Below are 14,663 nucleotides of genomic sequence, written 5' to 3' on the forward strand. Positions count from 1 at the left end.
TGAGGTGTTCTGTTGTTGGATGTAATAATGAACATAGCAGTCGTCATTTACTCCCGACAACTGAGCTGCTGAAGACAGATTACCTTTGTTTCTGAAGGGAATGCGCCCACGATCTACCTAAATGCGTCTATCTTCGCGCAAATCATTCATGATCCAGCTTCACCTCCAGAAGAAGTGAGTATAAGGTTTTTTAATGAATCTTTGCAAATCGCCTTTCCTAATAACGTGATAGTTCGCAAGTTTTACGATGAATGCGGCTAAAGTTTACTATCTCTCAAGAGAGTGGCTTGGAAGAGAGGGGCGGGACGGGCAAAGCTCATTTGCATTTAAAGGAAAATGCTACAAAACTGCTTGCTCTGAAAAGAGCTGTTTTTGACAGGGTAAAAACGGTGTTGTTTTACACTACCATTGAGAAATTTTAACCAAACTATGTTACAGACTTTTCTAGTCTGTATTTTAACCATGCAGCAAACCTTTTAAAATACTTTGATAAATTACTGAAAAAAAATTAATAAATTACTTTTTAAACCGTTTAACTGATTGTATTAATCGGTCAAAAATTCTTATGGTCGGTTAACAGTTAACCGGTTCAAATGAACATCCCTAATACTGAAGTATGCATGCATGACGCTAATGGTGTTTTCAGCATCTACTTAAACATGAACATCACCAGAGCTGCTCTGAGAGAAAACGTATACATTTTCTAGTTTTATTTGAGAAACCCCATTGTCAAATACACTCTGAAGCTCAAATGTCTACTACAACCCGTCAAAATAAAAGTTAAATTTAACTCGAAATTATGATAGAAATATATTAGCATTGTACAATGTACTTCAAAGTTATAATAACAACAATAATATTCTTTATAATAATGAATTTATTTAAACAGTTTTAAGGAATATCATGTTTGTCCATGTTTTAACAAGTATGCCTCTGTTGTGCAGAACTTTTCCAAAAAATAAAAGTTATTACATTTTAATTTGATAACATTTTAAAACATTAATTAAAATGTTAAAGTGTAATATAGATATACATAAGGTGTGTAGCTTTATTTTTTAAGTTTGTTTCAAATACTTTTTTCAGAAGGAAGATCTCAATACTTTCATTCAAATGGTTTCAATTTTGTTGTAATAAAAGATTTGTTCACTCAAATAACTTGTTCTTAATCATTTAAGAGTCATTGTTACTGATAAGAATTACCATAACATAACAATGTAAAATAACATAACATTTTTTAAATGTCTATATAAAATTATAGTTAAGTAGTATAAGTTTGATCGCAACATATAATCATTGCTGTTAATAGTGTTCACAGTCTGTTTGATTACATGTCATTAACTAACTGTATGATATAGACATCAACTTAACAGTCACCACTGATAAGCTTAAGGTTTTTTAATGAATCTTTGCAAATCGCCTTTCCTAATAACGTGATAGTTCGCAAGTTTTACGATGAATGCGGCTAAAGTTTACTATCTCTCAAGAGAGTGGCTTGGAAGAGAGGGGCGGGGCGGGCAAAGCTCATTTGCATTTAAAGGAAAATGCTACAAAACTGCTTGCTCTGAAAAGAGCTGTTTTTGACAGGGTAAAAACGGTGTTGTTTTACACTACCATTGAGAAATTTTAACCAAACTATGTTACAGACTTTTCTAGTCTGTATTTTAACCATGCAGCAAACCTTTTAAAATACTTTGATAAATTACTGAAAAAAAATTAATAAATTACTTTTTAAACCGTTTAACTGATTGTATTAATCGGTCAAAAATTCTTATGGTCGGTTAACAGTTAACCGGTTCAAATGAACATCCCTAATACTGAAGTATGCATGCATGACGCTAATGGTGTTTTCAGCATCTACTTAAACATGAACATCACCAGAGCTGCTCTGAGAGAAAACGTATACATTTTCTAGTTTTATTTGAGAAACCCCATTGTCAAATACACTCTGAAACTCAAAGGTCTACTACAACCCGTCAAAATAAAAGTTAAATTTAACTCGAAATTATGATAGAAATATATTAGCATTGTACAATGTACTTCAAAGTTATAATAACAACAATAATATTCTTTATAATAATGAATTTATTTAAACAGTTTTAAGGAATATCATGTTTGTCCATGTTTTAACAAGTATGCCTCTGTTGTGCAGAACTTTTCCAAAAAATAAAAGTTATTACATTTTAATTTGATAACATTTTAAAACATTAATTAAAATGTTAAAGTGTAATATAGATATACATAAGGTGTGTAGCTTTATTTTTTAAGTTTGTTTCAAATACTTTTTTCAGAAGGAAGATCTCAATACTTTCATTCAAATGGTTTCAATTTTGTTGTAATAAAAGATTTGTTCACTCAAATAACTTGTTCTTAATCATTTAAGAGTCATTGTTACTGATAAGAATTACCATAACATAACAATGTAAAATAACATAACATTTTTTAAATGTCTATATAAAATTATAGTTAAGTAGTATAAGTTTGATCGCAACATATAATCATTGCTGTTAATAGTGTTCACAGTCTGTTTGATTACATGTCATTAACTAACTGTATGATATAGACATCAACTTAACAGTCACCACTGATAAGCTACTTTTAAATATAATGTAAAAACTTTAATTTTCTGTAAAGCTGCTTTGCAGTGATTTGTGTTGTGAAAAGCACTATACAAATAAACTTGAATTTAATTAGTCTATATGAATTTCTGTCTTTCTGCAGCAATACATTCCCAATTATGACATCATATTTTTTTAAACATGCCTTGCTTTCAAGCTTTTGACTATGTGAAGTGCTCTCGGGTTGGTGCAAACATAAAGCGAGACACAAGGGTTCATTAATGCAGCTCATGCATGCTGACCCCAAAGTTAATGTCCCTATCATTTTGGAGTAGGGAGCATCTCTCAAGTGGGAGAACTCATGTTTAATGCATTGCACTGGTCAGAGATTTTAACCTCACCTGAAGAGAAGGGAGAGAGTGTGACACGAACTGGGCAGTCCCTTAGCTCTCCAGTCAGGGGCCCAGCAAAGCCTAGGGCTGAAAAGCCAATGCAGAGTTATTCTGACGGCTGACATTTACTTAACATGGATAACCCTGTTCGTGTGGCCTGTGCTCCAGGGGTCTAAATTCAAGGGTGGCCCCAGTCCCCTGTGACTCAACCAAATCATGTGACAAATCCTAAAGAAGGCACACTGTATTCTCTCATGGCACCAAGTCTCTACCGATCTACTCTACTAAAAAAAGACCTACAGCTTAGACCAGGCTAGTTTCCAACTATAGCCAACGTTGTGTTGTTGAAGGAATCCTGGCTGTTTCATAGGCCTATGCAAAGCTCTGTGAGGTATATTTAGATCTTGCCTCAAGGGTCTTGTTGCAAGCGGCTGGGTTTGAAGAGTTTTGTTTGGTACCGAGCGATGATTTATGCTGTGGTCACCCATGGATATTTGCATGGATTTCTGTGTACTTTCTCTAATGTTGTTTAAATTCAATTGACATGCAGATGCTCTGAGCAAAGCTGAGGCACAAATATCCATCTTCTATGGCTTTACGTTGAGTCCCAGAAGAGGAATGCTAATTAGCACATTAGCTAAGATGAAAATTTGGTGAAAATGCTAATAAGAAAATTGTTTTTCTAATCAGACTCTGACTCATTGCACAGTTTCATAAAGCCATGTTGGCTCTAAGTGCTTTTTAAAACTGTTATACGGGTACCAGAGGCGGTGCATTAGCTAAGCTTCTGATTTGGGGCCTTAGCAGCAGATAGATGAGCTCAAGACCAGATGCTGTTGACTTGTTGCAATTAATGAAGTTTCACAGCGCGCCGCATCAAGAGAAAGCATTGAACGAGTTAAAGTAATGTTCCGCCGGGGACCTGATGATGAATTTCTCCCTCCATTGTTTCTTATTGTTATATTCATGAGGAGTTTGCTGTTTTAATGGCTGTTCAATAATAACAACAATAACATAATTGAGTTTATTTATTTTATTAGGGAATTATATGAGATGGACTGAGTGAGTGTGATTACCTGCAAATGATACAGAATTTATGATTCAGCTCAATCTCATATTCACAATAAAACATTAGTTTGAATGTCAACTGAGAAAAGCAATATCTTTGTCATACTATCCTTTCATCTGTTAAGGGTGATTTCCGATGACAGCACTGCTCAGTGCATTTGTTGGCTGCGCCTAACAAAGTGTTGTTGAAAATAATGTCCTTGTTTACATCCCTGTTTCAGTCTCTTTCAATGTAAAAGTCTTTACTGCTGACTCACTCATAAATAGTCTCCTGTCGCCATCTAATGGTGGACCAATGGAGCTATGAAGATTTAATAAACAAGAGCCGTCAGCGCCGATAGCCTTGTGGGCAGTGCACCGACAAACAGCGCCATTGCTCTATGGGCATCCTGAGTTCGTATCCTGACTCAAGGACCTTTCCCGATCCTGCCCCCCTCTTTCTCTTCCACTTTGCTTCCTGTCATGTCTGATCTGTCCTATCACAATAAAGCCAAAAATAAATCTTTAAAAACAACAACAACAGCCAACATAAAAGTTGCTAACCAATTCAGTTAAAAGTTCAATGGCAGAGCTCTGATATACAGCATTAAAGTTATATAAAATGTAAAGCTATGCATATGACTTTGCCCTCAGCCAAAACTGTTTGCTCTGGAACAAATAATAGATTAATGAGACCAAAGATTGCCCGTTAGATTTATAGCTCATGTTTAACCACTCTAGAGACTTCAGAGCCCGAAGAACTGGCCGAGGTGAGGTTGCTCTCGGCACATTCACATCTCTGAAAATGTTCAAACTACTTTTCAAATAGACACTATCTTTATTAACAAACAGCATATGTGAAGTATAAACAACTATATTCTCGCCTAAAAAAAACTCTTAAAACTTCCATTTGTGACAATGGTAGTATTTCTAAGATTGTAGTAGACGCCATGACACTCACTGTGAGAATTGCTGCAAGCAGAGTGATACAAATGGTGAAGCGGTTCCCGTGACAATATTGGGTGAATATCTCATGGTTGGAAAAACCTTTCAGCCAATCAGATTTGAGGACCAGAACGAACTGTTGTATATTTTATTATATTATATTTAAAACTTTTGTTTTATTTATTTATTTTTTTAAACATTGACTGTGATTTTGGAAGATAATACTTGGCTTTTTCAAATGTGCTATTTTTCTTTCCTCTGACTTCATGACACTTTGGGGGTCGTCTATTCGTGAATGGCTTCCTCCTAATTATTTTCTCTTTTCCTCTCCCCCTTTCACACAGGAGCTGCTCAGTTCCCAGGTATGGCTTCCTTTTTACCTCTTGTGTTCGTGTGTTCGTTTTTTTTTCTTCATTCCCATTTTCCAAATAGCTTGTCCTTTACAGCCAGCAGTGCTGGTCATAACCGAAACCATCTCGCTTTTCTTCTGCCTCTGACAAACTGACTACTTCTCTCTCAGCCTCCACCGGTACAGGTGCTGTATCTCTCCAGCACTCCATCTTCCTCATCCCTTCTAACATCATCTGTCTCTCACCTTTCAGGACAGAACTTCTCATTCTCTCCGGTGTCTCATCCAGTTGAATTTCTCCATTTTCACATAGCACATTTACTCCAGATATGCAATCATTTCCTCTTCAAATGTGGGGAATGTGTTTTGAAGGAGGGCAGTAAAATAAGTCATTTAGTAAACCGTACTCAAACTCTCCACTCTATCAATGTCATGCCAGCGCCTCTCAGGTCTTCCTCATTTTATTTCTTGCCATTTTTTTGCTAAGTCTCATTACGATATGAGAATTTTTAATAAAGGACATTATATTACTAATGGTATGTTTAGTTTAGAGAGGTTGCACACAAAAGCACCATAAAAGCTCATAGTGATAAAATGGTATCATATTTGCAAAGTCTATTTCATCCATTGCAACAAGGCTGAATTCCTTTTCTTTGATACATACCTGCTTGTACAGTACTTCTATCCTTTTCATTTGTGTTGATTGGAGGTTTGAAATGGATATAATGCATACTGTAATTCATTGATGAATGTCTCATGACTCCCTTTTTAATTACTTGAATAAAACTTCAAGAACAATGTTTTAAATCACATACACATAGAGGTTTAATTACATATTAAACATAGTTTAATTATGCTGAAAAATGTGTGATTATATATGCTAGGACTGGGTAAAAAAATATTAATTTCTCGATTTTAATCAATTCTCATTTTTTACGAAACGATATTGATTCTTAAATATCAAGAATCGATTAGTCTAGCCTGTTTTCAGTCCATAAAGGGAACATTGTAACTGTCATTGGCTTGTTTAGTTAACACTCGAAGGTGATTGGGCTCTCGGGCGAGATCCCAATTCGTCAGTCACTGACGTAACGTCTCCGTTCCCTCCTTCAGGGAACGAGGGTTACACAAGTAACCTAGACGTTCCCCTCCCATCCAATAAATCGCAATAAGCGTTGTGCTTTGTAACTTTTTTTTATATTAAACAAAGTCTCAGATTTAAAATTCTTACCATTTTATTACAGTATGCAAACAATAGATGCCGTTTTGGCACTGTTTAATGTGGAGTGACAGATCGCTGTAGCGCTTCAGTTCAAGAGCGGCAACACGAAGTGCACGTGAACTTATCATCTCCTCTGGTTTAACATAATTTTCAGCACAAAATAAACATCCAAAGGTATGTTAAAAGAATATTAAGAGTATAAATGACCGAAATCCGATTCCTTTCTCATGTAATCAGTGTTTCAATCACAGAAAGATGTCAATATAACAGCTTGTAAACAATGTCACGTAAAGTCACATTTACTTCAGAAAAAAACAATCGTGTCCATAAACACTTTAGTCAGCTAGAAAAATGAACTCTATAGAGGAGCATTTTGCTAAATATATGCACCATATAACATTCATTACATTTTTTACTGTTCTTCAATGTTTAATTTATGTTTGAATAAATCAGTCATGTTTTTATGACAGCCACTATTTAAATGTTTATATTTATCAAATTAATTGGAGTAGAAATATAGGCTAATTATGTAATTGTAACTATTATTATTATTATTATTATTATAAAAATGACATTGTGTAATTTAAGCATTTGTATACAAATCAGTTCATTTTAACCCCCAATATTTTAATGTAGTATAATCGTTTCTGATTTAACTAAACCCGAAACCAGTCATACAACTTATTTATAAAAGGAAACCTACTGCAATAACATAATCCGTTTAACAAAGCATAAACATACATCAGACTCTCATTGAATGCAAAATATTTAGTAAAAAAAAAAACTTTCAAGTAAAGCATAGCAATAGTTATTTCGTTTTGACATTTCATCCAAATTATTCACACCAAATCAAAACACAAAAAGAACAAAAATGTAAATAGAGTTCAAGACAGATCAATATCCATGAATGATGAATTAAGTGTAATGGAGTCAATAAAGTCTTATCTGAATTCCATTCAAGTTCTCCCAATGTCCAGTACATAATTTAGCCAATTGTCAGTCTTAATCCATATGCCTGCTGTACTCAAACATCAAAGTTCATGGAAGATCCGTATAAAGGTGATAGTCGAATAATGGGTTGAAGAGCTTTGGGGCATAAAACTTCCTCCACCCTCTTCACCTCAAGGACCATAATCCACCAGATAACACAAAAAGTCCTTCTACAAAAATCAAAAGAAGCCATACTAAATAAACAGTCCAAATAATATAATTCAAAAACATCCAAAACCAAATGAAAAGATAAGTTAGACACATTTCATACTAGGGATGCCCATTTTTGATTATTTCCATGATCGATCGTTGTTTAAATTAACGATCAATTAATCGATTAATCGTTAACCTTAATGCTGAAAATTGCATCTATTGCAGTGTCATATAGTCACCGGCAAAACAGGTTGTTCAAATGCTACTCAAAACGCAGCTTCCTCAGCCAAATGAAAGGGGTTTTTAGTCTAAATAAAAGGCTGGTAGTAGGATTGTAAAATGAATAGATGTGATAACGATCATTTGATAAAATGAAGAGAGCGTGCTGTAGTTATGTTTGGGATCATTTTACTTTGTTGGCCATTTCATATTCTGTCACGGAGACCGCTGAATGCGTCTTTTTAAATGGTTTTCATTGTTTCATGGTGCTCAGTGTTGTATTTTAAAACACAATCGCAATGTTTGCAATTAACATTATCGCCATTTTAAATATAAATAATCCCAAACGTAACTACGGCGTTTGGGGCTGTGCCACGCGGTCAGTGAACCGCTTCCACCAGCGGCGCTATGGCAAAATACACTGTTGCTCACATGAAACATGTTTATGTGAATTCTATGACACAAGTGACGTACAAAGCTTTGTTTATAAGATAAATAATTGGTTAGCAGGCAAATGTTACAGCGCGACCATGGTTTTGGATTCATGCCGTTCGATTCCATCATTTTAAAGCCATACAGTGTTCTGTTTTGACGGTTGGTCACAAATTTAATATTTATCGTTTCTGTTCCCAAATCCTTACCGCCTCACCCTCTAATTTCGCAGGTTTATTTTCTTGTCATTCACTTTTAATACATGTTTTCACATCTCTTTCTGTGGTAAACATGCGGGTGGGAAATTAAAGATTTCGTGGCCATGAATTAAGAATTCGTTCCTACGACTTATTAATCCGTTCCCTCATTTTAGTTAAATCATGGGTTATCATTAGGGAACAAATTAATGAAACATGGACCATGGCCTCAAACTAATAAGTCGTAGAAACGATTTAACAAGTAGAAATGTCTTGCTCGTGTCCCGCAGCCCTGTCAAAGCGCAGTGCCCGTTATGAAACAATCTGGGGAGATTATAATTAAACATGACTTAGTTACTAAATTTCTATTGCTTTCCATATGTTGAAGGACTTTGCATTGTTTTTATTTTAATGTATTTTTAGAGTTTGTATCACATTAAAAGCGTAATTTGTAAATTGGTTAATTATTTTCGCAAAAGATCCAGCTCCGTCACCACACTCACAGCCGCTTGCACGGGTTTTGCTCATGAGCCTCACGCACCCCAAAATTTAATTGTTTAATTGACCATAGATAGCTTTAATCAATCATCGATTAATCGTTGACATCCCTATTTCATACCCAATATAACATCACTTAATTTTAGTTGAGCATTAAAACAAATGTTTCCCAACAAGGACTCAAGGAGCACATGGCAAGCACATGGCAAGGCCATGCTTTAGCTTTTGCATGCTGCACTCACTCCTTCTACCATAAGGCATGATTTATACAAAAACATGTTGCCCTCTAGTGCCCCTAGTGGTGAGGAAGAGAACGAACCCTATAACAGGCTTGTGACTGTTATAGTAGTACCAACTGACTCATATGTATATTGTACAGCATTCGTTGAGTTTTTTTTTTCCTTGTGAAAATTTGGCATGTAGGCCTACATTATCTGATATATATCCAGAATAATCGATATTGAATCAAATGGGAAATCGAATCCAATCGAAAGCTTGGGTTACACTTTATTTTAAGTTCACCTTGTTACAGTGAAATTATGCATTTAAGTACTGAGTAATATTAATTAACTACATGTACTTACTATATGGTTAGGTTTAGGATTAGAGTTTGGTTTAGGGTTACTTGCATGTAATTATGCATAATTAATTGTTATTATATTAGTAAGTACATGTAACGTGTAACAAAGACACCTTAAAATAAAGTGTTACCAAAGCTTGTGAGTCAGAAATTAATCAAATCGAATTTAATAAAACTGTAAAATTCCGTGTCAACTCTCTCCCCTTCTCTTCAGGTGAGGTTCATATCTGACCAGTGCAATGAATTAAAAACCCAGCCCTAATGTATGCTATGTATCTGTGACAGCTATTTCTTGGTAGGTTTGCAGGTAGGGCTGCACGATATTGGAAAAAAAACTCACATTGCGATATTTTGTTTTTCTGCGATATATATTGCAATATGAAAAAAAAAAGCTCTGTTTGGAAAAAAATAATCAATGATTGGGGTGATTTTGTAGGTGAGTAAATCAGCATAGAAAATAAAGTAATTACAAGCATAGATACATATAATAGAACAAAGATACAAATGACCAGTGCTTTATATTTTTCAGGTAAGTCTAATAGTATTCAGGTACAGAAATTGAATAATCAAATGTAAAATAACATTACATAGTCATCATTGTATGAATTAAATCTAATAAATCTGTGTTAAACCTACAAAAGTGTTTTGTTGTTTGATTAACATTCATGACACAGAAAGCCTCTGGAACATTAAACTGCTAATTCTGTTACACATCCATTTTCTTTCTCACTTGTTTACCTTCACCTAAATCATAAGCAACTGTGTTTGCAAGGATACTTGCAGAGACATGCATTTTGACATAATTGCACACGTATGTGTCATTAATAGACATGGAAGTGAGCGGAATTCGGTGTTCACGTGCATCTGCGTGGCTCTCACCGTGTACACCAGACACTAGCGGCGCAGCGCAACACGACAAAATACTATAGAACCCATTATAGTCAGTGATGTTGTCTACACTAGATGCGGTGTGGCACGACACGACAAATCCCCGACAGTAAACTGCTGCCGCGTTTTATTTATGATGAACTGCACACAGTTCAAATGATTTGCAACGGTCGCTTTTCACGTCCAGTGTGGACAGACTTTAGCTGTTGCGACGCGGGGCGTGTCATGTCCGGCGTAAACACCATCTCTGTGTGTTCAAAGAAAACAATCAGTATAAATATAACGATCAGTATACTAAGTATCGCACATCCTACGATGTGACTATCGCGGATGCGCACAGCGCGATATCCATGCAGAAATGATATATCGTGCAGCCCTATTTGCAGGACATTGTTCTTTGAAACACTCATTTGAAACAAAATGTATTATAAAAACTGCTATACGAATTAAAAATAATAATAATGATTAAATTGCACAAGGCCAATACTGTAGCAGATATCAGGGTTCTTTCCCCTCTTTTTTAATTATACTGCCTTTTTTCAGCCTGAATAAATTTAATTGGAATTGTAGTATGACCGCTGTTGATTTATAATATCAGCCTTAGTATTTATTATTGGGCATGATATAAAAATAATGATTGGCTATTGTGTTAGCAAGAGTTTCTATATTGGAGCTTTCTTAATCTAAAGCCATAAAAGACATTCACAGACACCCTTATTTATCCCCTGCTAAATCGCCCCTGTCCTAATGAACTCTCATCAGCACAGAGGGAGGAATGATGCTTCTTTTTGAGTGTCAGGCCACATTAGAAGGGAGAACTAGACACCCGCCCCACTCCAGACCTAAAGGGGGGCGATGATTCAGACAGACAGTATTACGGCCAGCAACTTTAGCCCACACTCCAGCAGCCCTTTACGATTAATGCCCTTCTCCTCCACAGTCTATCAGCCCAAACATGCTGAGGCACAGGATAAATGCTCTCTCTTTCAGACACACACACACACACGCTGTACTTGGCAAAGGCACAGTTTTTTTTTTTGTCTTGCGTTTCAGTTATTAATCGAAGCCAAGTTATTTGTATGGGTATAAATTAGAAGTGAGCTGAAGAAGACACTCCCAAGGGGGATTGGATGAATCCCAGTCCTTGTTAAGGACCCCAGTCCTTCATGGCCTTCTGCTTGGTTTATGCCGCATTCTCTCCTCTCTCTCCCTCTCTCTCTCTCTCTCTCTCTCGCCCTCTCTCTCTCCCGCGCCCTCTTTCTCCTCCAACTCTGCTTGTAAACAGAACGCTCTCTTGCCAAAGACATACACTCGCCATTATTACTGAAAAGGGGCCATGCTGATGATGCTCCTATTATTGTGTTAGCTGGCTCTTGTGAAATTACTGTAAAGTGATCCAGAAGATCTGTGCTAGCTAAACACATTACCACAAGGCAACACAAAAACATGGCCATAATGGAACTGTGATGTCTCAATGTTTTTGTCTTCATCTTACCTTGACAACTCAAAAGAAACCGTTTTTTCTCAATTTTAAGACCCCATTAAATGTAGAAATGCACAATATCAGTACCATAGAAGTTATCGGACAATGTTAGATAATTTATTTTTTGGTCTCGGTGAATACTACATATTGGCTGATATTGCATATTTCATTATGCCTGCTAATTTATCGTATTTTTCATATTTAAATTACCTTTACCTTTTGCCATATAATGTTCACTTAAAGGGTTAGTTCACCAAAAAATGAAAATTCTGTCATTAATTGCTCATGCTCATGTTGTTCCAAACCCGTAAGGCCTTCATTCATCTTCGAAGGTCTTGGGGGTTTTTTTTGTTTTTTTTTTGCATTGACACACTATTTTCCCATTTGATACTGTAAAACTGCTTTGGCACAATCTGTATTGTTAAAAGCGCTATATAAATAATGTTGTTATTGGTTAGTTATGAGCTAATTGTAAAAAGTAAGTTAATTGCATTATCCTAAAAAGTCTGCCATGAGCAAGTTTACTACTATCTAGTCAGTTTCAGGTGGTGTTTATAATTTAAGAGGAGAGACATTGTTTTTATGTAGAGCATTTGATTGGCCAACAGTCTGTGCAGTGCAGGATGAGTCATCCATATTTTTAGTGTGTTTCCCGGAAGAGAAAGTGATTAAATTTTAAATCCGTATCAAAGATTAATTTAGTTATCTTTTATGACTATGCTAGTAGAGATCCTCAAAGCTAACCAGCATGAACTTAAAGTGACAATTGTTCAATTGTGATTTCATTTGATTTTAATGTTAGCTGCTAGAGGAAAGCAAAGCTCTTCATCTCTCTCTTTCTCTGGTCTCTGCACTGCCTCCTCTGACCTCAAGGACGTGGCTCTGCCACAAGGACTCCTTGTTCTGCCTCTTTGACTGTGATGTCATCTTAGTGAATGCGTGTGAGGATATTTTTTTTTCTGTGGCGATCGATAGAGGAAGATGTGAGAGGCAGAGGGCAGTTAATCTCCTGCCGCCTGCATGGGGATTCTTATCCTTGTGTGCACAGACGTTGCCTAGATCAGGATGCCCGCTCGGAGACAATGCAAAATACACACTGAACTGCCTGCGCAATCTCAGCTCAAGAATGTCGTATTTAGATGGATGGCGAGGAGAGGCCGTGTGACTCCGGCACAGCTCACTGATTTCAGAGTGAGGGACAGGTGCTGGAGGTCCTCGCGGTGCACCGTCATGCTGAGAGGAGGAATGCTGGGAAAGGAAGAGCGAGAGAGAGGGCAAGGCAGGTCTCTGCTCTTCTGCTGTGTTTGTCTTACCTGCTTTCTTTTGGTTTTTGTCCCTCTTTTCATCTCTTCCTCTCTGGCCTTTTGTTTTCTGGTCTTCTTGTGGCCTTTTTCTACCAGCAGGGTGGAATAATGTCCATTTCAAGTAAAGCTTTCAAAGCAACATCTTAATCTGGCGATACTGACATAGAACTAGATTGCACAAACCCAGATCACTCCCATTATAAACATTTTTCTACTTCTTTTTTTCTCTTTTTTCTAAGAGCACTACTAAAAAATTTGGGTCAGTAAGATTTTTTTCAGTATTTTTGAAAGTCTCTCATGCTCACCAAGGCTGCATTAAATCACGGATACAGTAAAAACAGCAATATTGTGATATATTCTCTGTGTGGGGCACTGGCTGTTGTCAGACTCCTTGTTAAAAAAAATCTCACTGGATTATTAAAATTAATGGCAAAATGAATTTGGAAATGTAAACTGATATTTCATAATGACACAAAAGATAGAAATAAGTTACTTAAAACCATTTTTTAACTGGTTAAAATACTAGTGTTCTAATAATTTTGGTCACCCCTGCATAATCTATAAATAATAGTAATATATTTTATTGTAGTGGGGAAAAATAATGATTTTATTAGGGATGTAACGATTAAATCGATTTAAATATGTGACAGTTCAAATCGGTTGAGATGCTAAACAAATCGCGATTAATTTAGGGGTAGGAGTTTATATAAATGTATGTCTGAGGGGAACTTACTGTCTTTAGAAAAGTTTAGATGGTATTTTTTCTTTTCATCTTGCCTCTATATAATGCATATTAAAGTTCATAAGTGCAGGGCTGCTTTGTTTACAGCGGAAACCAAGGAAACGCTTTAAGCGCCACCTGCTGGCAGAGAGTGAATCTGCGTCTCATTCAGCTCTGCTGTTGCTGTTTCATGCAGATATTTTTTATGTATAGTTTCACAAAACTGAAGTCAAATCATTCTGTTTTTGCTTCAAATTTCGAAATTATACAATCTAATTTAGATTAAAGTCTGATCATGTTGCATGTATGCAGCATCTTTGTTTGGATCATGATTAAAATGCAGTGGTTGCCTCTAATTTTAAACGGAACGAGCACAGACAAAGCTTTATTTTGTTTATATGAAGAGATTTCTTTTATTTGTGTTACTTATTTGATTTGGGGCTTGTTTTAAAATTTCAATGTAGTTTTGTTATTTACATTTACATTGTATTTAAATTTTGTTATTTAGCAAACGCTTTTATCCAAAGCGACTAACAAATTAGGACAATAGAAGCAATCAAAACCAACAAAAGAGCAATAATATGCAAGTGCTATATTTGTATAGTATTAGTGTTATATTTCAATTTCACAAAGAAACATGCAGCATTTTGTCCAAGCAATAATAAAAGGACACATTTAATTTATAATT

At 35.8% G+C, this 14,663-nt stretch overlaps 1 protein-coding gene across 4 annotated transcripts in view; it reads left to right on the plus strand.

The window, feature by feature from the left end:
- The window catches only part of cadm1a (cell adhesion molecule 1a), a 319,703-nt gene that overhangs the window by 210,384 nt on the left and 94,656 nt on the right, over positions 1-14,663 (plus strand). For 3 of the 4 annotated variants that reach the window (XM_016228781.1, XM_016228786.1, XM_016228787.1), the window contains exon 2: positions 5,284-5,301. The exons of the other annotated variant lie outside the window; for it this stretch is intronic. In XM_016228781.1, the coding sequence (XP_016084267.1) occupies positions 5,284-5,301 (18 nt within the window). The remainder of the gene's footprint in view (positions 1-5,283; positions 5,302-14,663) is intronic. 4 annotated transcript variants of the gene reach the window in all.

The sequence above is a fragment of the Sinocyclocheilus grahami genome, unplaced genomic scaffold (assembly GCF_001515645.1).
Source record: "Sinocyclocheilus grahami isolate Dianchi unplaced genomic scaffold, SAMN03320097.WGS_v1.1 scaffold344.1, whole genome shotgun sequence".
In the NCBI taxonomy this organism is placed as follows: Eukaryota; Metazoa; Chordata; class Actinopteri; order Cypriniformes; family Cyprinidae; genus Sinocyclocheilus; species Sinocyclocheilus grahami.